Consider the following 24,976-nt stretch of genomic DNA (forward strand, 5'->3'; position numbering starts at 1 on the left):
CATGATTAATCCCTTTATGCAAAACTTTATTCCCCTTCTTGTCCCCTCTAACCTCAATTCTGTGCTAACTGAACACTAGCCAACCAGAGTCAGATGACTAAAATTTTGCTGTTGTCGATAAAGTCTTTAATGTACTAAAATTGCTCTTATAGATATCATCATTAACGTACAGACTCAGGTTGTTTCTTCGGGGTAAGATAAGCTCACAGACTCCCAAGCCATGGACCACCTGGTCAGAGAATCATACATCAGAGACATCTTGACTTCCAAAACTATGATTAAGAAATGTCATAAGAAATGATTAATCCCAGCCTCTTTGTTCCTCACCTTAAAAAAACCCCAAAAGACCTTTAGTTCAAAGATCAAGTTGGAGTGGATCTGAGGCTTGTCTCCCATTCCCTTTCTTGGCACCCTGCAGTAAGTCCTTACCTTGCTGCAAACACCTGCTGTCATAGTTTGGCTTTCTGCGCTTGGGTACATGAGCGCTTTGCTTGGTTACATCTGTAAGACCTATGAGGGGAAGCTGAGACAGGAAATTCGATAAAGCTTCCTGCACTGTTCTTTGGTTTTGCAAAAATAGGGTTATATGGGGTGCCTATGTGAAAGGGGACCCCTTAACCACAGCATTTACCATGTCCTGGGTAATGGGCATATTCATCAGGTAAATATCTCAGTCATCACAAAGCCCGTCCCACATGGCTTACAGATGAAGCATAACAGCTGCTTCATTTGGGGTGTTCCACTTGGCATTCATAGCGGGTGATGGGCAGTCTCCCTTCTCAGGGTTAACAGATGTTTTCTCCAGTCCACCAGGCTGGCGGAGCCCTCAGGAATAACCTCGTGTGTGTCTGGATCACATATAGCCATCTGTGATTGTTCTATAGTGAGCTGTGTGTCCTGTATCAACCCAAACATGCTCTTCTACTCTGCAGCACTCAACCAGTGACCAGTCCCCAAATTAATTACTCTCACAATCCATTTTAGTAAAGTTTCCTCAGGAAGCTGAGAATATCAATTCACAAAATGAAACAACTCCTTCACACTCTACTCCCTGGTTTTAATAGTTGCTTGGTTTTGCCCTTCCTTCACATTGACTACCTTCTTCATGATCAGGGATCTTAGAGGTACTTTCTGTTGTCCCTTGTTTAAAAAAATTTTTTTTCAGCTGAATAAATTTTATTATTTATTTATTTTAAAATATTTATTTGGCTGTACCAGGTCTTAGTTGTAGCACATGGGATCTTGTTCCCTGACCAAGGATTGAACCTGAGCCCCCAGCATTGGGAGTGCAGAGTCTTAACCACTGGACCACCAGGGAAGTCCCTCAACTGAATAAGTTTTAAAGATCTAATTGTCTTTACTGAACCATTCATGATTTGGGCAACATCCCATCTAGCAAGTAGAGAGGAGCTCTGAGGAGCTGTACTAAAAGGAAGGCTTTTCTAGGCAGAGAGTGGATTACCTCGGCTTCCTCTGGGGGATGGGAAGGGCCCGTGTGGCACCTCACTGGCGCTGACCAGAAAATTCCAGACCGACTGGTTAAAACTACGTTCCTGGGAAATGTTGAAACTGCTATTAGGTTAGGTATTAAGTCTTGGTTTGTTGATGTGGGGCTTAGCACAAGTGACTCCATTTTGGGCCTGTTGTTCCTTTTTAATGGTTCTCCCCTTTTGATCAGACTCTATGCTTAGCTGAAAGACGTGAGAAAAATTGTAAGGCATTAGTGCCACTCTCAGCTACTGCTCTGAAGTTCTCCAATTTTTGTCAGTCATTTGTGTAGTGTCCATAGGTCATAACAGTTTTGCTTAATCCCTGTGATATTTACAGGTCACAGCTTCAAGTTTACAATCTTTAAGTCGGTCATTCTCTTTCTTCCTTTTTAGATGTCCCAGTTTTAGGGAGATCATTTGCTTGGTGGTTAGCAGCTGTAACCATGCACTTAGAGCTTTTGAGAGAATACAATGCACCTCGGAGAGAGCGTTAAGATTATAAACAAGCAGGATAATCCCCAGTGTCTGGAGTGCACTTTGGACTATGGTTCCTAAGACTCAAACCAAGCAAAGTCAAATAAGTCAAAGATGACCCTGCTGAAGGAGTCATCTTTTTAAGCCAAGTGGCTTGCTCAGTGATCTTATGTAATTGGGTGTCAACGTTCCCAGAAGTGTCAATCCAGGGGCAACAGGTGGTGTTGGCCATGGAACACATACTTCATTCCTCAGCTAAAAGGTAATCAAGGGCTATCCTATTACCAAGAACAACTTTGGGGAAAAAACCCTCCACAACTTTGGCCGGAAAGTATAAGAATTTTTGTTGGGCAGCTACTGCCATTACAGCAGATTCTGTAATATTGTCAGTAGTTAAGGAGAGGTTCCTTATTTGCATTTATGCATAACCAGGGAAGTAGGAATCTAGTAAAGGGAGCTAATTTTGAATCATGAATGCCTCCTGATAATTTCCATTTGAATCTATGGCTCAGAACTGGAAATGTGACAGTCATGAAGGCCAACAAAATGTTAGGGGTATGTAGACAATACAGGCAGTTTTATTCCTTTTATTTTTAATTCAATTTTTAATTTTTTATGACCCTTGTTTTGTGTCCCTTTCTTTGCATAAAGCCTGGATGCAAAGTTCTCCAAACTTGTGTTGTTAACCAGAGACGGGGAAAGGGACCAGGGGTTCTCTAGCATAATGGACAGATCAGAGTTTTTGATGACGAATCCAGCAGTCTGAAATGTTACCACCCATTTAGCAATGGCCTGGAAGATACAGATGGGATCTTATTTCCCCAACCAGGGATCGACCCTGCGCCCCCTGCTGTGAATGCACGGAATTTTAACTACTGGACCTCCAGGGAATTCCCCGGGCCTGTTGTTCTTAACATCCTGCACAATTTTTTCCTTGAGGTATGTCTTTGAGGCTAGTGGCCATAGCTCAGACTCACCTAAATCTGAGGTTGGTTTAGCATCAAGGCCCAACCCACACTTTCTTTTAATTTCATTTTAGCTATTATGGATAATAATCATCAAGGGACTGTATGTTTAGCATGCTTATTATTTTGCATTTCCTTATAGATCCAATAGCCAACTCCCTGGGAGTCGGGCTACTATTATTTCTAAACTTTATTTAGTAAATTTTACCTTTAGTAACAGATTGCAGCATAGTTGTAGTTTCATAGGATGAATGACATGCAGGGATCAAGGGTTTGTCTTTCCCTGCCCTTTTACCTTTTTCTTCTTAAGCCACCTGTTACCATGAGCCAGGGCCTTTCTATCATACCCCACACCAATTAGTGATGCTGAACATCCCAATTCCAAGCAATGGATTGTGTTTGGGGTTGACAAATGCGGGGGCGGGGTTTGGAAAAAGCCCTTGAAATGTAGGGGGTCTTCCCTGAGGCTTTCTAGCTTAGCCTTTGGGAAGGGGGACGTTGATGAGTCAAGGTTGGTGAGAGTGAATTGGACTCCTGGCTGTGCCAGTGACTTGCTGTGCAGTTCTGGGTCAGTCAGCAAATACAGGTCCCCTGCTAAGGGCCAGGCACTGTCCCAGGCACCAAGACAAGAGAGATGTAGTAGTCCTTGCCCTCCTAGAGCCTGGCACCAGGGACGGGGACATGGAGGACACATAATGACAAATAATTAATCTCAGAATTCTAAGTCTGTTCCCCACTCTGGATCTTAGGGTCTCTGCATAACGAGAAGATGGGGCACGACAATTTTTAAGTGGATGACCTGGGGGCAGTCCCAATATCCCTGGTGTAATTATTAATGGTGCCCCTTCCACTCTCAGAAGGTCCCAGTTTAGACAGTAAATGTACGGTCACTTTTTCTTTAAAGGACATTCCTGATCTAAGCTATCAGGAGGTGACTGGCCTGATTTCAGATTGTGGATGTATTTGAAGTGCCCATGATGGGGCATTTCTCTGGATTGTTGCTCGTCGCATTGTGATTTGACTATTTTTGACGGAGGGTGAGAGATGGGAGCCACACAGAAGGCAACCAGGAAACAAAGAAGGAAAGAATACCCTTCTCCCGGGCAGATGGGGAACCAAGGCTATGCAGGGTGGGTATCAAGACCCCAAGAAGTCAGGGGTCCAGAGGAGAAGGGGCTTCTCTGACTGTCCCTTTCACCTCCCCTTCCCAAATTCCTCAGTCCTGGCTTCTTATCATGGATTCAACTTGTATGTGGAGGAGCCCATGGTCTTCCAAGAGGATGGAGCCGGCTTTGGGCAGAGCGTGGTCCAGTTTGGCAGATCTAGGTAGGCTCCGCCCACTTCCCCAGCTCCACCCCCTTGGCCTGCAGGCAGGTGGCTGCATGTGGCAGCCCAGGAGTTTCCCTGGAGGAAGGGCAGCATGGGCGAGGAGCCTGTACATGACACCACTGACTACTGACCCCTGGCATGAGCTGGGCAAGGACAGGGTCAGCCGTGCCCAGCCTGCCCAGTCCTTAAGGGTCTGTGCTGGCCCTGTGAGGATCCCCGTGCATTAAGGAGTGTGACACCAAATAGCAAATAGGAAACACCAGGACAGGGAGAGAGGGAGGCACTGCAGAAGAAAGGGGGAAACACTTTTTTCCAATGACAAGAGACCCCGCATTTTTATTTTGCACTGGGACCAGCAAATTATGTACCTGCCCTCCCTCCAGAAGTGCACATTCTTGGGTCCCAGAGACAGGGACCCAAGGAGTTGAAGTCACAGTGTGAAGCAAGAATAACCAAAGTCTGGGAGGCAGAAGAAGGGAGACCTCAAACCCAGGAGGGAATTCCAGGAAGACTTCACAGAGGAGGTGGCATTGGCAATGAGCCTGAGAGCACAGGACAGTTCACTTGGCCAAGAGGGAGCACACAGAGGTCACTGAATTCTAAATGTACATCCCTCCTCCTTCCTCACCCTGCTGGCAGGCTGGGAATGTGGAAGCAAGTGCCAGGAGCCAGAGTTTTATTTTTTCTTTGTTTGTTTGTGTTGAAATATAACACAGAGACTGAAATGCACAAATCCCAAATCCAACTCAATGAATTTTTCATATGTGTGTACCCAGGTAAACACCACCTAGATCAAGATGTAGAACCTCTCCAGCCCCCTCTCACCTGGGTTCCCTTGGGACTGTCCTGATCACACAACACCGAACAAATCCAAAGAGAGCCTCTGTCCCACTTACCATCACCACCAATTTGTGTTGGGGCCCTATTTTTTTAAAAAAATGAATATAAAACTCTTGATTGACTGCTGTTCACCAGAATTTACAGTAAAGTAAATAATATATATTGGATGTTATTCTGATTGCTACAAAGTTAATGTTTTTCCCATTTCTGCTGAGTTGTTATCCAAATACGAGAAGACTGAGCCCACGTCTAAGGAATGGGTTGGGGTGAAGAAAGACATGCAGATCAATGGTCTAAGACTAAAAGTTTATTCACACATTTGTGCCAGCAGGTCCCAAACGGCTACATCTCCAGCATCTGATTCAGTTTCATCCTCAAGCCTTAGACAAACAGGGAGTTCAGGTTTCCATAAAGAAATGGCTCTCTAGAAGGAATCTTGTTAAATGACAATTTAACAAGACTTGCTTGGCTAATTAGTTAAAGTACACTAGTATTTGTCTAGTTTCCTCATCTGAGTAGCGAGGTTGTTGGTAGTGAGAACATTTTTCCAAATTAAAAAATTCTCTCCTCTCAAGGAATTTTGCAAATAAATGGTTGCATTTATATGACTGCAGATACAGATGTGGCTTCTGACACGGCTGCTTAAAATGGTCCCATTTAAATTGTTTATCTTATATTTAAATTGTCCAATTAATGACAGAATTATCTATTTGGTTTCAAAAGCTTATGGCTTCGGGACATTTTTCCGTTTTTTCTATTTGAGGCGACCTATTTCTTGGGTGGCTCCGAATGATGGCTCCTAGGAAACAAATTGCGCTGACCTGTGGCTGGGAAATGCTGTCTTTGTTCTGAATAGTATTATTTGGGGTGAATGTTAAAACACACACACACACACACACACACACACACACACAAACCATTTGCATACACAAACACACATATATTTATGTATACACACACACATACACAAACAAATAAACAAAAAGCCCAGCATGGCCTTTCAACATACGTGGGTTAGACTCGGGCCCTGATTTTTAATAGCCTCACACGAGCTCACAAGAGCTCCCCTCATGAAGTCTCACTTCCCCGTGACACTTCTTCACCCGAAGCGCCTTGTGCCCCAACCCCTCCTGTGACTGTCTGTCCTGGTTGTGCCTCCAGACTCGTGGTGGAAGCCCCCCTGGAGGTGGTCGCAGTCAACAAAACAGGACGTTTGTACGACTGCCTGGCTGCCACCGGCTTGTGTCGGCCCATCTTGCTGAATAGTGAGTGACTCGCCCCAGGAATCAGGGCCTTCAACCCTCCTACACCAGACCGCCCCCTCCTCAGCCTCCAGCTCGGACTGTCCCCCCAAACAAGGGTGTGCCCTTGAGTGTGACCCTGTGTGTGTGCCTTCTCAGCACCCCCAGAGGCCGTGAACACGTCCTTGGGCCTGTCCCTGGTGGCCTCCACCGATCTCTCCTGGTTGCTGGTGAGTGTTTCTGGGCCCCGGGAGGGTCTCAAGGGAGGAACAGGGGCCAGAGGAGGCTGGGGCTGGGCGAGAAGGAGGGGAAGCGTTCTGGGGGCCCCCTCGCCCACACAGGCCTCTGTCCTCAGGCCTGCGGCCCGACCATGCACAGAGCCTGTGGGGAGAACATGTATGCAAAAGGCGCTTGCCTCCTGCTGGGCTCCCACCTGCAGATCATCCGGACAGTCCCCGCCACCCTAAGGTCCCCTAGAGACAGCAGTTCCGTGTGGAGCACGTGCTGGCACTGCTCATGCGTGCAGAGCATGAAGCCTGGGTCTCGGCCTCTTGGGCCTTCTGTGTGCAGGTCCCTTCCCAGAGGCCTCAGCAAGCACAGGAGGGGCTGGGAGCATGGTCTGGCCTGGCAGGAGGGGTAGCTCATGGCAGCAGCCCTGAGCCAGCCAAGTGGTAATGGCTCTGATGGGGCAGGAGGGAGTCCAGCTCTTGCAGGAGGCATGAGGGCCCTACATTTGCCAACAGGTGCAGGAATGCCTCCTGGTTTCCAGAGGAAGGTCCTTGGGGGGGGGGTGAAAATGTGTCGTGAGGATGATAGATCCAAGAATCCAAGAGGGAAGCAGTCCTGGGTCATTCACTGCTGAACTGCCAGGACCCGCCCCAGACTCACTCTTCCCCTTCCAAGGGGAGCAAATGGCCCGGCCATGGGGAGTGTGAGGCACAGCTTTGCAGCACTGATGTCATCCACAGAGAATGGTGACTGGGGGCCCTGCCGTGGCTTCTCTCCGAGAGTCTGTCTTTACAAGTTCATCTTCTGTGTCCTTGGGCAAGTGGCTTCTTTCCCTGGGCCTTAGTTTCCTCATTGGTAAAATGGAGCTTAATAATCGAGGTGGCTATTAGGATTAAAAAATTTAATACACATAAAGTGCTTAGACTCCTTGCTGGCACATGTATGTGATCGCCATTATGACTGATTTTCTAGCTGAAGACCATGTGTTCCGTCTAGGAGGAAGATACAGATAAACTGCCCCATCTGTGGCATCAGAGGGAATAGTGGGCCCCAAATGAGATCCAGGGACCACTCAAGGCATGATGTGAACCAGAGAAACCATGATGCCAGCCTTGGTGGGCTTTTAGCAGAAAGTGAAACAGCAGCAGAAAGAGCCCCCAGACCAAATTGTGAGAGCAGAGTCTACAGAGGGGACAGAGAGAGTGGAAAAGACTCTTGTGGGTACCAGGCCCCACCTGGGATGTCTGTGCAGCCAGACATTTACTAGATGGTAAATGTCTTTCCCTAGATGTTTCTGGGGCTCATGAGGTGGGATGCCTGATGAAAATGGGACACAGATGTGTAAAACTGGTCCAGACGAGGCAGGTTTGAATAGATTTGGCGAGACTGTGTGCCAGGCAGTACTGGGTACTGGGTTCTGGGTGTGCATCACCTTATAGCATCCTCTCAAGATCCTTGTGGAGGCCAGGATGATCCCCATTTTATAGAGAAAACTGAGGCTCAAGAGAGGTGAGTTTCCACTTTAGGAAGTGGCAGAGCCCAGAGCTTGAGCCAACCTTTCCTGATTGGCTCAGTTGTTTTTCAGAAGGCCATTCAGCTACAGCCAGCTGCCTGCTATGGGAAGCCCAGTGCATGCAATAAAAGAAGCAAGAAACAGAAGTAACATTGCGAGGGCGCTGGCCCCAGGCCTCGTCTGAGAGAGCATGTGGGGGTGGTTTTGTGATGCAGCTAAAAATGTGGGCCCAAGTACAAGACGTGGTGGCAGGGAACGCCAGCTACCCAGCTGTCAGGGACAGATCAAGGGTGAGAAGGGGAGCACCTGAGGGCTTCTCGGCCTGCTGTGTCGGTGGCTGGATTTCCTGGTCTTCAAGGAAGCAGGGAGGGAATTGATCTTCCATTTCTTCTGGGCACTGGTGATGTTGGTTGAGTAGGTGGGATGGGTGAGGAGTGAGGAGATAGGAGAAGGCATTCTGCTTCAGTGCCCTGAGGCAGGGTACCACAGCTCAGCATCACACCTCATAGCTGTGGTGGTCTGATCTTCCAGCACCCTGGGGCCAACACAGGATGTGGGGTGCTGGTGGAGGCATCAACCGGGTTTTGCACGCAGGCCACAAGCCCCTATGTAAGTCTGGGGACAACCTGAAATGTTTTATTTGTTCATTTACGTCTGATGTGTCTTTCCATTACGGTGTGGACTCCACAAGGGCAGGGACGAGATCTTTTTGTTTTGTTTTTTGCCGTACGCGGGCCTCTCACTTCTGTGGCCTCTCCCGTTGCGGAGCACAGGCTCCGGACGCGCAGGCTCAGCGGCCATGGCTCATGGGCCCAGCCGCTCCGCGGCATGTGGGATCTTCCTGGACCGGGGCACGAACCCGTGTCCCCTGCATCGGCAGGCGGACTCTCAACCACTGTGCCACCAGGGAAGCCCACGAGATCTTTTTTAAAGCTATGGTCTTCAGTCAGGTTTCCCCAGAGATAGACTTAGAGGCTCACCTGGGAATGTTCTCGGGAGCAACCCTTATGAGAGCGTGAGGGAAGCAGGACTTGGCAGATGGAGAGGGTACACTGTGAGAGGCCTCAGCTGCCCCACGGAGAGCTCAGAGCGTGGCCGGATATGGGTTGCCCGCAGGAGCAGGAGGTGACCTTGGGCAAGGCACCTCCCTTTTGAGTGGGGTGACACTTAGGGAGGAACTCTGCTGGAAGCCATCAACAGCCAACTTCCTGCAGCTGGGAATGAGCACCTCCATCCTGATGGGGGGCAGGTCTTGGTGGCACACCTTAGCATCCGCTGCAGGTGTGTCCTTGGGCCTAGAACAATGCCTGGCGTGTGGTGATGATGGTGATAACAGCTACCTCTTATGGGGTGCCAGGCCCTGTCTTAAGTACTTTATGTACAAATTCATTCTTTTTATCTTTGCAATAATCCCATGTGGTAGGCACTACTATTACCCATTTTACAGATGGGGAAAACTGAAGCCCAGTGAAGTTATGTAACTTGCCTGCATTCACCACTAAGAGGTGGGAAGAGGTGGGATTCGAGCCCAGGCATGCTGGTTCCAGGATGCACATTCTGAACCACTTCGCTAAATTGCCTTCCACTGAGCCCCACAGTATCCCTGGTGGTGTATTCAATAAATATTTGTTGACTAAATGAGTTAGGAACCCACCCGGGCCCCACCCTCTACTTCTTCCTCCCCTTTTGTAGGCCTTGTGGAGGGAGGGGAGCAACAGGGATTCTGCTGAAGGGAGAAGGGGCTTGGGCAACAGATTTGGACCTCCTCGGTGGAGGGTGTCAGAAACTGGGTGGGCCAGGGGGCCTTGGCATCCCTACGCCAAGGATGGCCCCCTGGCTCTGTGGAGCAGAAAGGGTTTCTTGGTCCCAGGAAGTGGCTGGGACCTGCCCATGCATTTCTGATTCCTCCCTCCCTCTCTGCAGAGTGTCCAAATCAAGAGATAGACATTGTCTTCCTGATTGATGGCTCTGGCAGCATTGACCGAAATGACTTTAAACGGATGAAGAACTTTGTCAGAGCTGTGATGGACCAGTTCAAGGGCACCCACACACTGGTGAAGGCTGGGCCCCCGAGGCCTGGGGATTGGGATCAGGGAGGGCCTACCTCTGGGAAGGCCAACCTGGGAGGGGGCCTGGCATCGCTGGGGGCTGGCTCAGTGGACTTGTGCCATGAGGAGGCCAGGGTCCAAGGTCAAGGTATGGTCCCAGTGCAGGGCCGATTTGAGCCCTAACCTGAGGAGGTACCCCCATCACATGTACTATGTCCCCACATGCCACAGGAAATACAATGTTTTTGCTGTTTAAATACATTGAAAGGATTATCAAATCAACTTACTGTGATATTTGACTGAAGGTAACTTGGCCAAATGATGATTTCTTTATTATGTTTTCCATGTAACTCACAATTTCTTTATCTTATTATTTTATTTCCCAGTAATCAGTGTGTGTGTATATGTGTATATATATATATATATATATATATTTATTTATTTATACAAATTCTTGAGAAGCAAGGAAATATAACCTACAAGTTGATTTCATGTATTATAAATTTTTTTTAAAAATCTAAGTTTAACAAATATTGTGGTTGGCAAGGCTATTCTTTGTAAACTATGAAAGAAACATTATTTGGTTTTGATTTTCCAGTTTTCTTTTGGGGCCATTTAGTTTTTTCTGGGTCTCAGTATATATTTGTCGGGCCTCAAAACCACATGGAACATGGTTTGTAAATACAAACTTATTCCAAAATAAAAAACTTCCTAAAAAACAACTCCTGAGCCCCAGGGCCCTCTTCTTGGCCTTCACAGTTCTTGCGGATGCAATACTCAAACCTTCTGAAGACCCACTTCACCTTCAGCCAATTGCAGACCAGCCGGAGCCCTCAGAGCCTGGTGGATCCCATCGTCCAACTGGGTGGCCTGCCGTTCACAGCCACAGGCACCCAGACAGCGGTGTAAGCTCCGCCCCACGCTGCCTGTGAATGAGCTGCTACCCCACTGCTGCCTCCTGCTGGGTCTGCACAGCCCTTCTTAGAGGCTGAGGGAGGCTCTGGGGAAAGGGGCTCACAGGGGAGCGAGGGGGCTGCAGGCAGAGTCCTCCCTGGAGTGTTTCTGGTCCCATCGCTCATTGCCATCCCCTGATCTAGGGCGGGACTCCTCTGCAGCGTGTTTCCCCTTTGCCTGGCTTTGGCTTGGCTGGACCCTGAGCCCACCTGGGCTTTGCTTCTCGGTTCCCATCCTGGCTCTCCGCTAGCTACCTGGGCCACCCTTGGAGTTACTGACTCTTTCTAAGTCTCAGGAAACTGTCCAATGAGGAAAAACTCACAACTTGGTTAGAAGGATTAAGCGAGATAACATGGGTGAGGTGTTTCCGCACAAGAAGTGCGAGATAAATGGTTGGGGATTTTATCCAAAAAATGGTGCAGCTCCTCTTTACCTCCCTGGAAGGGACTCAGGAATTATTTCCAAGTGTCTTCTTTGTGCCTTTCTCCCTACTCAGCTCCCTTCATCCATTCATCCTCTCATCCCTCATCCACTCAAGTCTCTATGTACCATGTGCCTGTCCGGAACTGGGGCCTAGGTGGTCCAGGAAGAAAATGGCTTAGGTGGTGGGACCACAGCGGAATGTGTGGTTCCCATGGGAAAAAACTGGGTAGAATGTCTGGGATCCTTGACTTCCTGCACACCCTTGGGCACTGCCCTGGGGATGGTGCTGGAGAAATATTGAAAAAGGGATGATCTCTCCAAAGGCACTCTCTTTACCTTTGGGTGGCTTTTCTGCCTTGAACACTGACCTGTTGGGACTGGACAACCAGGAAGAAAGCCTCTGTCTCTTGAGTTGAAAGTCACACAGGAGAGGCATCTTTCCCAGTCCCTAAAGCTCCTCCCAGCAGGGGGCGATGGTGTGGTTCTCATCAAAATCCATCCTCTCCCATCACCTCCCTGCTCCCTAGAGCCAAGCCCAGCTCTGCCACTGACTGGGTGGTTGCTGTGTTTGTTTTCTTTTTTCTTTTAGAAGTTTCATTACAAAAAAGACAAAAAGGCAACAACATTAAGGAAAGTTTTGAAAAAAAAAAGAAATATTACCTACAGTTCCTCTAGCCAACCATCTTGCAGTATTGTGGCAACAAGAAAGAATAAGTACAAATGAATAAATAAATCCTACTCTCAAAAAGCACAGTGTCATTTCCATCCTTGTCTTTATTTAGACTTATTTTATATAGTCACAATCAGGGCAGAAACTATCTTCATCCTGCCATTTTTTTCCATCTGTTCCATAAACCTGTTCCATGCTTCTCTACAGCTTTTATTGTTTTCCTTTGAAATGGCTGTGTACTTTTCCACCAAGGGGCTGGGTCATGATTTGCTAAACCCCTTCCCTAACACGGGACATTTAGGTTGCTTCAGTATTATATCTGGTGTGTGTATGTTATCTGGTGCATATGTGTGTGTGTTTGTGTGTGTTTATTCTGAGTTTGTAGAACTGCATGAACATATATGTTACATTTTTAATCATTTGTAATAGCTACCATAGAATTAATGCTTACCTGTAGGCCAGTCACTGTTGGAAAAGCTTCACCTCATTTGACCCTCAGAATAACCTGATACTATTTGTCTCGGTTATTTATTGCTGCCTGACAAACCACTCCCAAATTTAGTGGCTTAAACAACACCCCTTTTGTTACTACTTTTCATGATCCTGGGGCTCAGCTCTTCTCAGGTGGGGTCTCTCATGTGGCTGTGGCCATGTGGCACCTGAGGCTGGACTATGAGAGCTTCATTCACGTGGTTGCTGCCTTGGCAGGATTGGCTGGAAGGCTGGGCTCAGCTGGGATGGCTGGGCCTCTCTCTTCATGTGGCCGCTCCACGGGGTGCCTCTAACAGGTTGGCTAGACTTCTCTCATGGCGGCTCAGGGCTCCGCAAAGTGCAAAAGCTACCAAGGTTTCTTAGGCCCATAACTGGCACAGGGTCACTTCTGTTGCATGCTGCCGATTAAAGGGAGTCACAGGCCAGGCTCAATACGGGAAAGGAACCAGGTGTGGTTCACTGGGGACCATCTTTGGAGACCAGCTATGGTACAATTATTGCTCTCATCTTGCATGGAGAGAAGCAAAGGCGCAGAGAGGTGAAGTAACTTGCCTTGTTGCCTCCTGGGAATGAGGTTCTGTAGTGGATGGAACTTTAGGTACCTTTGTTCTCAGTCTCACTAATGATTGTCAGTATGTATCCATGTCTTAACATACCTGAGTCTCAGGGTGCCAGGACTCCCCAGTCTTTCCAGAGGAGCTTCTAGTGCTACAAATGATTTCTTCCCAGAATCTCAGTAGAGTCGCCCCCTTTTTCTTCCTCGATAGGAAAGAACTATTTCACAGTAAGAATGGGGCCTGTAAAACTGCCAAGACTCCCTGAAATACAGCGACGTCATCCCCCAGGCAGACAGAGCCCGCATCGTCTGCTATGCCGTTGGGGTGCGTCCCCTTCCTCATGGCTCCCCCAGACTCAGCCTGCACCTCCCCCAGGCAGAAGGGCTGGCGGGCTCCTCCTCCTCGGCTGCCTCTCTGCCACAGGTGGGAGATGCTTTCCAGGATCCCACTGCCAGGACGGAGCTGAACATCATTGGCTCAGTGCCTTTGGAGGACCACGTGTTCAAGGTGGACAACTTTGCAGCACTCAGCAACACCCAGAAGCAGCTGCAGGAGAAGATCTTTGCAGTCGAGGGTAAATGGGGCGTGAACTTGGGTCTCGGAATTGAAAGAGTCGCGACCCAATTGTGCTCCTCAGTCCTGAAGGTTCATCCCTGCTCATAGCTCACCCAAAATTGTCCCCCAGAACCCAAGCCCCAGACCACATTCTCCCCTTTCTGCTCTGAATCTTCATGGTCTCAAGGTCTCCGGGAGCCTGATTGACCCGTTTCCCCACAGGAACGCAGTCAAAGACAAGTAGCTCCTTCTAGCATGAGATGTCTCAAGAAGGCTTCAGTTCCGTCCTCACAACGGTGAGTGGAGTGTGTGCTCGATTAACGAGTATCAGGCACCAGCCCTGTGTTGGGAGCTGGGAACCAGAATAAACAAGAACGCAGACCCTGTCCTCAAGCTCACCATCTAGTCCAGGAGAGACACACAGGCAGTGTATGTAGGTACAGAGAACAGGATAGCGGAGGTTCCTGCTCTCCTGGATCGCATAACTAGTGGGAGGAGGTGACAAACGACAAACAAACGAAAGACTTTCAGATTGTGCTAAGCACTGGGATAGAGAAAGAGAGGTGTCAGAGGAGGCCTAAGGAGTAACAGCTGAAGCTGAATGATGAGAAAGGGCGAGGCCTGGAAAAATATGGCAAGAGATTGCTCCAGGTAGAGGAAAAAGCAAGTGCAAAGGTCCTGAGTCAAGAACAAGGTTACTGTACTAGAGAGATAGAAGGGCCAGCACAGCTGGAGCAGAGCGAGCTAGGGGCAGCATGGAGAGAGGGTGGGAGAGATGGGAAGCCCGTGCAGACCAAAGAAGTGACAATATAGACAGACAATTGTCTGAAAGTAGATGTGTGTTCAAAATATCCAGAGAGATTTGCTTCAGAATAACTTTGAGGGCAATTGAGGTGGACGTAGACGTGGAACAAGGTTTGTCATGAGTTAATCACTGACGCTGGGTCACGGGTTCTTATGGATTCATTACACATTTCTTTCGACTTTTGTATGTGTCCTAAATTAGCCATAAGCAAAAGTTTGAAAAGGCAATAAGCATTCAGAGGAGGAAATGCCAATCCCGTCCTGAGGGAGCCTAGGAAGACCTCACAGAGGTGACTTAGAGGCTGACTCTTCCAGAGAGAGGAGCTGCGTCCCAGAAAGAGGAGAAAGGAGCGTCCCGGCCAGAGGCTTGGTGTATTTTGGAACAGAGTGTCACTGCGCAGGCTCGATTGGGAAGGATCCTAAATGCCACCCTCAGGAGCTTGGGGACAGTGAGCCACCCTGGTTTGCCAGCAGGGTGGTGGCTGCACGTTTGGGTTGGAAGAAACCCAACTCTGGGGCAGTAGATGAAACAGAGGAAAGCAAGCTAGGAGGCAGGAAGGGCAGTGGGTGAGAGGCGCTGGGGTGACCGTGATGGCGGCAGTGGGGATGGACTGAGACATGTAGGAATCAGGGACACGGAGGCTGCTGGTGAGAGCCAGGGAAGAGCAAAGAGAATTCCACATGATGGGCGGAGTCAGTGGCAGCCATTGCTTTGGAATAGGCTGTCTTCTTCTTCTTCCCACCTGCTCTGGAATCCTTTCCTCCCAGGATGGACCAGTTCTGGGGGCTGTGGGGAGCTTCAGCTCGTCTGGAGGTGCCTTCCTGTACCCCCCAAATAGGAGCCCCACCTTCATCAACATGTCTCAGGAGCACGCGGACATGAGTGACTCTTACCTGGGTGAGGCAAGGCTGTGGTCGGAGGGCCGGGCGGGAGACGGGCTGCCTGGGAAGGGCAGGGGCCCGGGGATGGGGAGTGGAAGCCTCTGTGCTGAGGCCTGGTCCCCTCAGGTTACTCCACAGAGCTGGCCATTTGGAAGGGGTTACACAGCCTGGTCCTGGGGGCCCCCCGCCATCAGCACACCGGGAAGGTTTTCATCTTCACCCAGGTGTCCGGGCAATGGACGCCAAAGGCTGAAGTCACAGGGACCCAGGTTGGGTGTGGAGGAGGGTCTCCAGGGGCAGAGAGGGAGATGAAGGGGGTGTGGGGCCCAGCAGGGAGGGGCCGGTACCTGGGGAGAGGCAGGACCTGGCCCAGAGCAGGTGCAGGGGTAGGCAGGATGACTCCACGCTCTGCTCTCCAGATCGGCTCCTACTTCGGGGCCTCCCTCAGCTCCGTGGACGTGGACAGAGATGGCAGCTCCAACCTGGTCCTCATCGGGGCCCCCCATTACTATGAGCAGAGCCGGGGCGGGCAGGTGTCCGTGTGCCCCTTTCCTCGGGGGGTGAGTGGCTGGTGAGACTCGGGCTGGGCGGGGTCTGGGTGTGGAGGGGTCGCCTGGGGTGGGACCTGACACTGTTTGTGTTCTGCAGAGGGCTAAGTGGCAGTGTGGTGCTGTCCTGTGAGGGGAGCAAGGCCACCCCTGGGGCCGCTTTGGGGCAGCTCTGACGGTGCTGGGGGATGTGAACGGGGACAGGCTGACGGACGTGGCCATCGGGGCCCCGGGAGAGCAGGAGAACCGGGGTGCTGTCTACCTGTTTCACGGAACCTCGGGACTGGGGATCAGCCCCGTCCACAGCCAGGTGAGGCCTCTCTGCTTCAGCCTCTTCTGTTCGCCTCCTCCACCCTGTCGTAGATTCACCTGACGCCGCCTCCTGTCACCGGCCTCGGCAGTGACCATTCCATTCCTCCTTTTAGTGGTTTACTTTCCTGAATTTCCCCAGGCCCAGCTAAGCACAAATTCTCTTTTCTCTCCTTTGACTCCAGACTTCAGAGTGTGTGGGCAGCTTAGTAGTTAAGAGATCACAGGCCCCAGGTCAAATGCCTGACCAGCCCTGTGAGCTGCGTGGCCTCAGTCAAGTGACCGATTTAGCCTCTGTGAGCCCTGGTTTCCTTCTATGAAAGGATGAGCAAATTCTATTGGCTTCTTGTAAAGATAACTCAGTAAGAGCATTAAGCGCTCCATTCCTCAAATATTTATGAATGAACATACGTAATTTATGAATCAACGTGTAAACGCTGAATAAATGAATCTATTATGCTTTGATTTTGTCATTGACCTGCACCTTCGTGGTCCTCATTGGACCCAAAGTGCTCTCCTCTCTGCCTGTGGACTGTGGGGTCCTCACTTTGCTTGCTCTCCCCTCCTCCCCGCTCTTCAACTTCTCTACTCAGTGTCCTTTCCAAATCTTTCTTCTCCAACCTTTCCAATCCCCTTTCCTTGATTTGCACTGCTTTTATCCTTCCCTGGCCAGCAGATTGCAGGCTCCCAGCTCTCCCCCAGGCTCCAGTATTTCGGGCATTCACTGAGCGGGGGTCAGGACCTCACCCAGGTTGGACTGGTGGACCTGGCCGTCAGGGCCCAGGGGCACGCGCTGCTGCTCAGGTGACAACTCCCCTACTCCCCCCTTGCCTGCCCCTTGTGTCTGATTCACTAAGCTGCCCCTTCCCTTGTTCTCCTTCTGGGGGCCAGAGGCCCGTCCTCAGCCCCTCATGCACCCTCAGGAGCCTGCCGGTGCTGAACGTGGAGGTGGCTATGAGATTCACGCCCCCGGAGGTGACAAAGTCTGTGTACCAGTGCTGGGAAGAGCTGCCCACCGCCCTGGAAGCTGGGGACGCCACAGTCTGTCTCTCCACAAAAGCTCACAGGACCAGCTAGGTGAGTTTCCTCCTGGTAGACCCAGACCCTCACTGCCCCGGAGAGGCCCCCAGCCCTATATCTTCAGGACAGAATGAGCCCAGGAACCCAAATCTCACCTCCATGCCCACCCAGCTGTCCTCCTCCCTCCCTCTTCCCACACCCGGGCCTCTAGGTTCTGTCTCCAGGACACATCCGAGGTCTGCCCTCTCCACCGCTTTCCTCGAGGACACGGCTTCGCCTTCCCACCCACTCTGAGCTGTGCCCACGGCTATTCTTGCACGCCCCCTGCACCCTCCACAGGGAACTAAACACTGCTTAACACCCCTCAACCGCCCCTTTCTTGCATTTATAAAGACCAGAAGTTTTGCCCACAATGACCCCATGATTTGGTCGCTCTCTGCCTTTCCAGCCTCACCTTGTCCCCTTCCCCCTACGCCATACACTTTTTTTCTTTTTCGGCCTGGCCACGTGGCTTGCGGGATCTCACTTCCCCCATCAGGGTTTGAACCCAGGCCCTCGGCAGAGAAAGTGCAGAGTCCTAACCACTGGACCTCCAGGGAACTCCTTTTTTTTTTTTTTTGTGGTACGCAGGCCTCTCACTGTTGTGGCCTCTCCCGTTACGGAGCACAGGCTCCGGACGCACAGGCTCAGCGGCCATGGCTCACGGGCCCAGTCACTCTGCGGCATGTGGGATCTTCCCGGACCGGGGCACGAACCCATGTCCCCTCCATCGGCAGGCAGACTCTCAACCACTGCGCCACCAGGGAAGCCCCAGGGAACTCCTTTTTAATTAATGTGCCAACCTCCCTCTCCCTTCTGGTCTTAGCCACTATTCCCAGAGTTTGGGATTTTCCCCTCCCCGCTTTTCACCTGACTCCTGTTCATCCTCCAGGTTGGAGCTCAGACAAGGCCCATCCAGGAAAGCATCTCTGACCCCCAGTCTGAGTTAACAAGCCCTCCTGGGTACCACTGAGGATCCCACCCTTGCATGGATCTCGCTGTGATGTTATGTCATACGTGCTGGTCTCTGTTTCTAGGCTGTAAGCTTATGAGGGCAGGGACCATAATTCTCCACCTTCCACATGTATCCCCAGCACCTGGTACAGTTCATGGCCCACAGAAAGCGCTCAGCAAGTCTTTATTGCATGAAAAAATGAAAACAGAACATTTGCGCTTCTCTCACTTTCCGTCTTCCATTCCCCCTTCTGCTTCAAGTGACGTCCGAAGCTCTGTCATGTACGATCTGGCATTGGGTCCAGGTCGTCTGATTTCTCGTGCCATTTTTGATGAGACCAAGAACTGGACTTTGACTCGAAGAAAAACCCTAGGGTTGGGAGAGCACTGTGACACCATGAAGCTGCTTCTACCAGTGAGGACTTTGGGTTCTGGGAAAGGGAGAGGGAGGAAGGAGCCCAAGGCTAGCCTCTGGCATCTCCACTCCCTGCTGAGTGAGGTGGGAAGGGTGGGAGCCTGCAGCTGGAGAGGGGAAAGTCGGGCCCGAGGAACCTGGCTCCACAGCGTGGATGGGGTGCTGTCTGGACAGCGGGGCATGGATGCAGTGGAGGAGAAGCCCGAGTAGTAGCAAGTAAGGAGGAGGAGAACGGGTTCTTGAATGCCCCTTCTCCCTCAGGACTGTGCGGAGGATGTGGGGAACCCCATCATCCTGCAACTCAACTTCTCCCTGGTTGGGAAGCCCATCTCCTCATCTCAGAACCTGCGCCCTGTGCTGGCTGTGGGCTCACAGGACCGCTTCACTGCTTCTGTGAGTCTTCCGATGAAGTCCCAGGGATGTGCTGACTTTCACTGTGTCTCCATGTGCTTAAGAGCCAACAGTGGCTCCCACCAACCACTTCAAATCTAAAATGCTTCCACCCAGTTACCACAGCCCTGCCCAGCTTGGATCCCTACACACATCCCAGCTGGTTATCCACTTCACCCCAACATAAACTCTCTGGTTCTCATTCTGCAGACCCTTCCCAACTTTTCTCATTTCTATCTCTGTGCCTTTGTCCATGTCGTCTTTCTTCCTGCCTTCCCTTCCTTCCTTCCTTCCTTCCTTCCTTCCTTCCTTCCTTCCTTCCATTTTCACATTACAATTCCCTTATTCTTTCAGAGGAGACACTGTCAAGGGATCATAGGTACCTAGAACTGCTCATAGTTTTCCTAGTAAGGGCACATAATAAACAGATTAAGACATTGTTTGGAAGTTGATTTTTACATCCTTCCTGCATGCCATATTTCTTATTTGGAAAACGTCACCTTCTCTCCACCTCAAAGATCTCCTCTAGTCCCCAAAGCCCCAGTCTGATCTCCCTCTCTTTTGAACACTACACTCAGAGTCTGTCACCTCTTCTCTGGCCTCCTGTTGTGTCACGGTGATACCAGGCCAAATATCATGTTTGACTGGACTCATAGCCATCTGTGTCTACTTCTGTGGCTCCTTTGGTATTGAAGTTTCCTTGAGTGCAAGAACCGTGTCTCATTCACCTGTAGTTCCCACCTTTCCTGACCCAGAACCTGTCCCATCATTGACAATCTATAATGTTTGCTGAATGGTTGTTCCAGTGAGTGTTGGATTTGACTCCTCAGCTAAGCTTTCTGTTCCTTGAAGCCAAGGATCTTGTCTTATCTTCCCTTTATATTCTAACTGCCCCTCCCTCATTGCCCTACTTGCCAGTGTTTAGCACAGTGCTGGGTGCAGGGTGGGTGCTAATACTCAATGTCGATGAGTGCTCCTAATGAGGGGATTGGAGATGGATTAAGACATGGATGGGAAGAGAATATACTGTTTTGCTGCAGCTCCCCTTTGAGAAGAACTGTGGGCAAGGGGACCTGAGTGTCAGCCTCAGCTTCTCAGGGTGAGTGAGCTCTATCTCCTTTCATAGCCAGACACTCAAGCTTTTGGGTCTCCCATCCTCATAGGATGAGAAGTCCTTGTGTTTCCCTTCCGCTCTCCTTCTAACAAAGAAATGCTTTTGATTGGACGGTTATCAGCCTGTAGCTCGTGAGTTCCCACAGCCCTGCCCCTGCCCCTGATTCAATTCCAATCTACTTCCTTGAGTCTCTGTCCCAGTCTTGTCCTTCCTTGTTCAGCCTGCAGACCCTGGTGGTGGGGAGCTCCCTGGAGCTCAATGTGACAGTGACCGTGTGGAATGAGGGTGAGGATTCCTATGGAACTGTGATCAGCTTCTACTATCCAGCAGGGCTGTCCTATCGACGAGTGTTAAGAATCTAGGTAAACAGCTCCCTTGGGCTCTAGTGGTTGGGACCGCTCTCCTGCTCTGGTTTATAATAGGTTCCTCTTAATTTCCTCTATAATGAAATATAAACACACACACACACAAGTGCATAAGGCATATGTATAGTTTAATGACTAACTATTAAGCAAAAGTGTATGCAGTTAACATCGGGGTCAAGAAGTAAAGCAATGCTAGCACCTCCAGAAGCCCTTTCGCTATGTGCCTTCCCTCATCCTAACCTCACACTCTTCCCAAAGGTAATCACTATTCTGACTTTGCAATGATCAATTCCTTGTATTTCTTTATAGTTTTACCACCCATAAATACATCTCTAGATAATACTCTTGGGTTTTGCCAATATTTGAACTTTATATGAATGGAGACATGTTGTATGTTCCTTTTTTCCTGCAAGTTTTAAATTATAGTTGATTTACAATCTTATATTAGTTTCAGGTGTACGACATAGTGATTCAATATTTTATAGATTATACTCCATTTAAAATTATTATAAAATATCAGCTATATTCCCTGTGCTGTATAATATATCCTTGTATCTTATCTATTTTATACACAGTAGTTTGTACCTCTTAAACCACGACCTGTATCTTGCTGCTGCCCCCTTCCTCTCCCCACTGGTAACCACTAGTTTATTCTCTAGATCTGTGAGTCTGTTTCTGTTTTGTTATATTCACTCGTTTGCTTCATTTTTTTAGATTCCAAATATAAGTGATAACAATGTTGTATGTTCTTTTGTGTCTTTCTTCTCTTCTTCAATATTATGCTTGTGAAATTCATCCATGTTGTTGCTTGTGGCTATGGAATATTTTCACTGCTATTTAGAATCCCTTTGCATGACTAAATCACAATTTATTTACCCATTCGATGATCGATGGTCACTTGAGTTGTTTCTGATTTTGGCCATGACTATTCTTGAACATGTATCCTGGCGCCCCTACACATAATATTTGGAAAGTATATACCACATGTGGAATTGTTGGGTCATTGGCTATGTGTACCTTCAATTTTAATAAGTAAAGCCAAGCCATTTTCACCTATTTACACTTCCATCGGCAATGTATGAGAATTCCTGTGGCTTTACAGCTACCCTGACACTTGGCATTGTCAGACTTTTAAATTTTTGTTGATCTGGTGGGTGAGTAACTGTATTTCTTTGCAGTTTTAATTTGTATTTCTCTAATGAGGTTGAGCAACTTTTCATTTGGACCTCTTGGTTGTTTGGATTTCTTCTTTTAGGAAGTGCTTGTCCAACTCTTTTTCTTATTTTTCTACTGAGTTGTCCATCTTTTTCTCATTGAGTTGTAAGAGCTCTTTGCATATTCTGGTTACTCGTCCTCTTCCAGTTATATGTGTTCAAATATCTTTTCCATTCCTACTGCTTGTCTTTTCAGTCTCTTTATAGTGTCTTTTAATAAATAGATGGTCTTAATTTCGTTGTGGTTGATTTTCATCAAAATTTTCCTTTGTATTTAGTGTTTTATGTGTGTTTCATGTTTAAGAAATATATCCCTACTCCAAGGTTATATATAAAGACATTCCCTTATATTATCTTCTAAAAGATTTCTAATTTTGCCTTTTCACATTTGAGTCTTTAATCCAGTCAGGATTTATTCTAATGTATGGAGTGAGGTAGGGATCCAGTATTTGCTTGTTTGTTTGTTTTGTATGGGCCAATTTTCCCAGGACCATTTACTGAAAACTTGTCATTTCCCCTACTGCTTTGCAATGCCACCACTGTTATACATCAAGCCCATATATACATGTGGGTAAATTTTTAAAAATTCTTTCTCCTCCTCTGGAAGCAACCCCATCAGCATCCCCTGCGCCTGGCATGTGAGGCAGTGCCCACTGGGAATGAGGGCCTGAGGAGCAGCAGCTGTAGCATCAACCACCCCATCTTCCAAGAGGGCACTAAGGTCAGAGCTTCCCCCCAATCCTCATCACTCTTCTCCCTCGTCCTGGCCCATTTCCTTCCCTCACTCCACCATGGCCTTCCCTATCCCCAACCCTTCATTCTTCCTCCCTCAGGGCACCTTCATAGTCACATTTGATGTCTCCTACAAGGTCACCCTGGGAGACAAGTTGCTTTTGAGGGCCAATGCAAGCAGGTGAGCCCCGGCCACATATGGTGTGTCCCTCGCTCTCCTTTTTCATGCCCCAGCCAGAAACTCCTCTCCTGAATTCCTTCCCAACCAGTCACCCCTCTCTCCCTCCAGTGAAAATAATAAGCCTACATCCAACAACACTACCTTCCAGCTGGAGCTCCCAGTGAAATATGCTGTCTACACAGTGATCAGCAGGTACTTAATTCCTGGCCCTCCCCTTGGACCTTCCTCCAAGCCTAGTACCTCCCACTGCAGGCCAGCCTGCTCTTTTGAGGATAGGTATCTAAGCTAGCCACTCTGATTCCCCACATGGCGATTCTTGTGACCAGCCATATATTTATACCATAGCACCATATCCCACAATTCTTGGTTCTTCTCTGACGAACTGACCTGCTGGTGGGACACACATACCTTGCCACCACTGTGTATCCTCTTCTCTCTCTCCAAGGTGCAGGTTTCCTTTAACATGAAGCCAGTTCCAGCCTTTGTGCTAAACACGAATACGCTGAATTGAAGCTACTAGATTAAGACTGAGGCTTTTCTGAGCACTCTGAAGTGGGGAGCTTGTGCCCAACAGGATATGGTCTGTCACCACACAGAGTGAAGAGAAAGTCAGGTTTTCACAAAACTCAGAGGACAGCAGAGATGTGAGAAACTGTTGGGACGGTTTTTAAGAGCCCAGGGCTGAGCAGCCCACAGGAAAGGCAAGTGTAGGGCTGCTGCTCTGGGTTCTAAAGGTTGGGGAAGGGGCCAGGCTGGGAGCAGGACAAGAAGCCCCACCTACCTGGCTAAATTCCAGAGGCTTTAGAGTTGATCAGAAGCTTATAATATTGCCATGGGACAGAGTTTGCTGCTGCTGCTGCTGTGCCAATTTTTAGGGGAACTAGAGAGGGGGTTCAGGCAGTGTCATTGCCCTTCCAAATTCCATGTGTGAATGTCCCCTTCTATCCATGGGAAAACACTGAAATTTACAATAAGAGCTTACAGTCATATATACTTACGATATGCCAGGCCTTGTTTTAAGTACTTTACATGTATTTACATTTATTTAACCACTCTATTAGGTCTGTGATATAGCTATTGTAAATTTATTTATTTATTTATTTATTTATGGCGGCGTTGGGTCTTCGTTGCTGCGCACGGGCTCCCTCTAGTCGCGGCGAGCGGGGGCTACTCTTCGTTGCGGTGCGCGGGCTTCTCATTGCGGTGGCTTCTAATGTTGCGGAGCACAGGCCCCAGGCTCGCTGGCTTCAGTAGCTGTGGCACGTGGGCTCAGTAGTTGTGGCTCCTGGGCTCAGTAGTGGTGGCTCGCAGGCTCTAGAGCGCTGGCTCAGTAGTCGTGGTGCACGGGCTTAACTGCTCCGCGGCATGTGGGATCCTCCTGGACCAGGGCTCGAACCCGTGTCCCCTGCACTGGCAGGCAGATTCTTAACCATTGCACCACCAGGGAGGTCCTGATATAGTTATTGTTATACACCTTTTTGCCAACAAGGAAATCCAGAGGTTTTTTACCCCTGTCATTCAGCTGGTAAGTGGCAGAACCAGGAATCAAACCCAGGTGGTTTGGCTCCAGAGCTGTGCCCATGGCCATATACTACGTGCCTCTCCAAGGATTGGAGAAGCTGAGTGATTTACTCAAATTTGAAAAGAGGTTTAGAACTGGAAGATTTTAAGGTGGGAAAACTGAAGCAGAGAGAGAAAGGGGTAGGATGGGGAGCGGCGAGGAAGGCTAGTATACTAAGTGGAAAAATAGATTTTAACATTCATGGCACTGCTACAAACCTCATCACAAGTCTGTTACAGGCATTATTGTTAGCATCTCCGTTTTCAAGAGGGAAAAACTACAGGGGCCCAGAGAGGTTAAGGAATTTGCCTTAAGTTACTCAGGTAGGAAGCGGTGGACCTGAGATGTGAACCCAGGTGGTCTGGCCTATGTGCTTAATCACCAAGCTGACAGTCACATCTGTGGGAAAACTGCGGGGCCCATGGAGTTTCTGTAGGGCTGGCCTGGCTTCTGCACACTAGCTGCTGGTGAAACCTGCAGGTCCCGCTGCTTGTTTGCCTGATTCCACTGAGCCCTTAGATGTTAAACCCTGGGAAGGCAGGGGTTATGGCTTGTTAACCGTTGAGTCTCCAGAGCCAAGCACGCAGCCTACCAGATGATGAATGTTGACTAAAGGAGGCCGTGGATGGATGGATGGATGGATGCATGGATGGATGGAGGCATGGATGG

General features: G+C 49.2%; 1 protein-coding gene across 1 annotated transcript in view; it reads left to right on the forward strand.

Moving 5' to 3' along the window:
- The first annotated feature begins 4,052 nt into the window (after nt 1–4,052).
- Nucleotides 4,053–24,976, forward strand: part of LOC114894331 (integrin alpha-D-like) — a 23,728-nt gene continuing 2,804 nt past the window's right edge. Inside the window, 25 exon segments of the mRNA XM_029220861.1 lie at nt 4,053–4,059; nt 4,150–4,255; nt 6,260–6,363; nt 6,499–6,569; nt 6,695–6,803; nt 10,001–10,134; nt 10,888–11,033; nt 13,435–13,475; nt 13,478–13,548; nt 13,648–13,798; nt 14,002–14,075; nt 15,352–15,481; nt 15,592–15,734; nt 15,885–16,025; nt 16,114–16,323; nt 16,996–17,126; nt 17,246–17,373; nt 17,376–17,403; nt 18,597–18,750; nt 19,012–19,143; nt 20,181–20,239; nt 20,475–20,601; nt 22,441–22,554; nt 22,667–22,746; nt 22,855–22,938. Of these exon segments, the coding sequence (XP_029076694.1) occupies nt 4,053–4,059; nt 4,150–4,255; nt 6,260–6,363; nt 6,499–6,569; nt 6,695–6,803; nt 10,001–10,134; nt 10,888–11,033; nt 13,435–13,475; nt 13,478–13,548; nt 13,648–13,798; nt 14,002–14,075; nt 15,352–15,481; nt 15,592–15,734; nt 15,885–16,025; nt 16,114–16,323; nt 16,996–17,126; nt 17,246–17,373; nt 17,376–17,403; nt 18,597–18,750; nt 19,012–19,143; nt 20,181–20,239; nt 20,475–20,601; nt 22,441–22,554; nt 22,667–22,746; nt 22,855–22,938 (2,675 nt within the window).

Source organism: Monodon monoceros, unplaced genomic scaffold (genome assembly GCF_005190385.1).
Source record: "Monodon monoceros isolate NGI ecotype Baffin Bay Population unplaced genomic scaffold, NGI_Narwhal_1 Super_Scaffold_13, whole genome shotgun sequence".
In the NCBI taxonomy this organism is placed as follows: Eukaryota; Metazoa; Chordata; class Mammalia; order Artiodactyla; family Monodontidae; genus Monodon; species Monodon monoceros.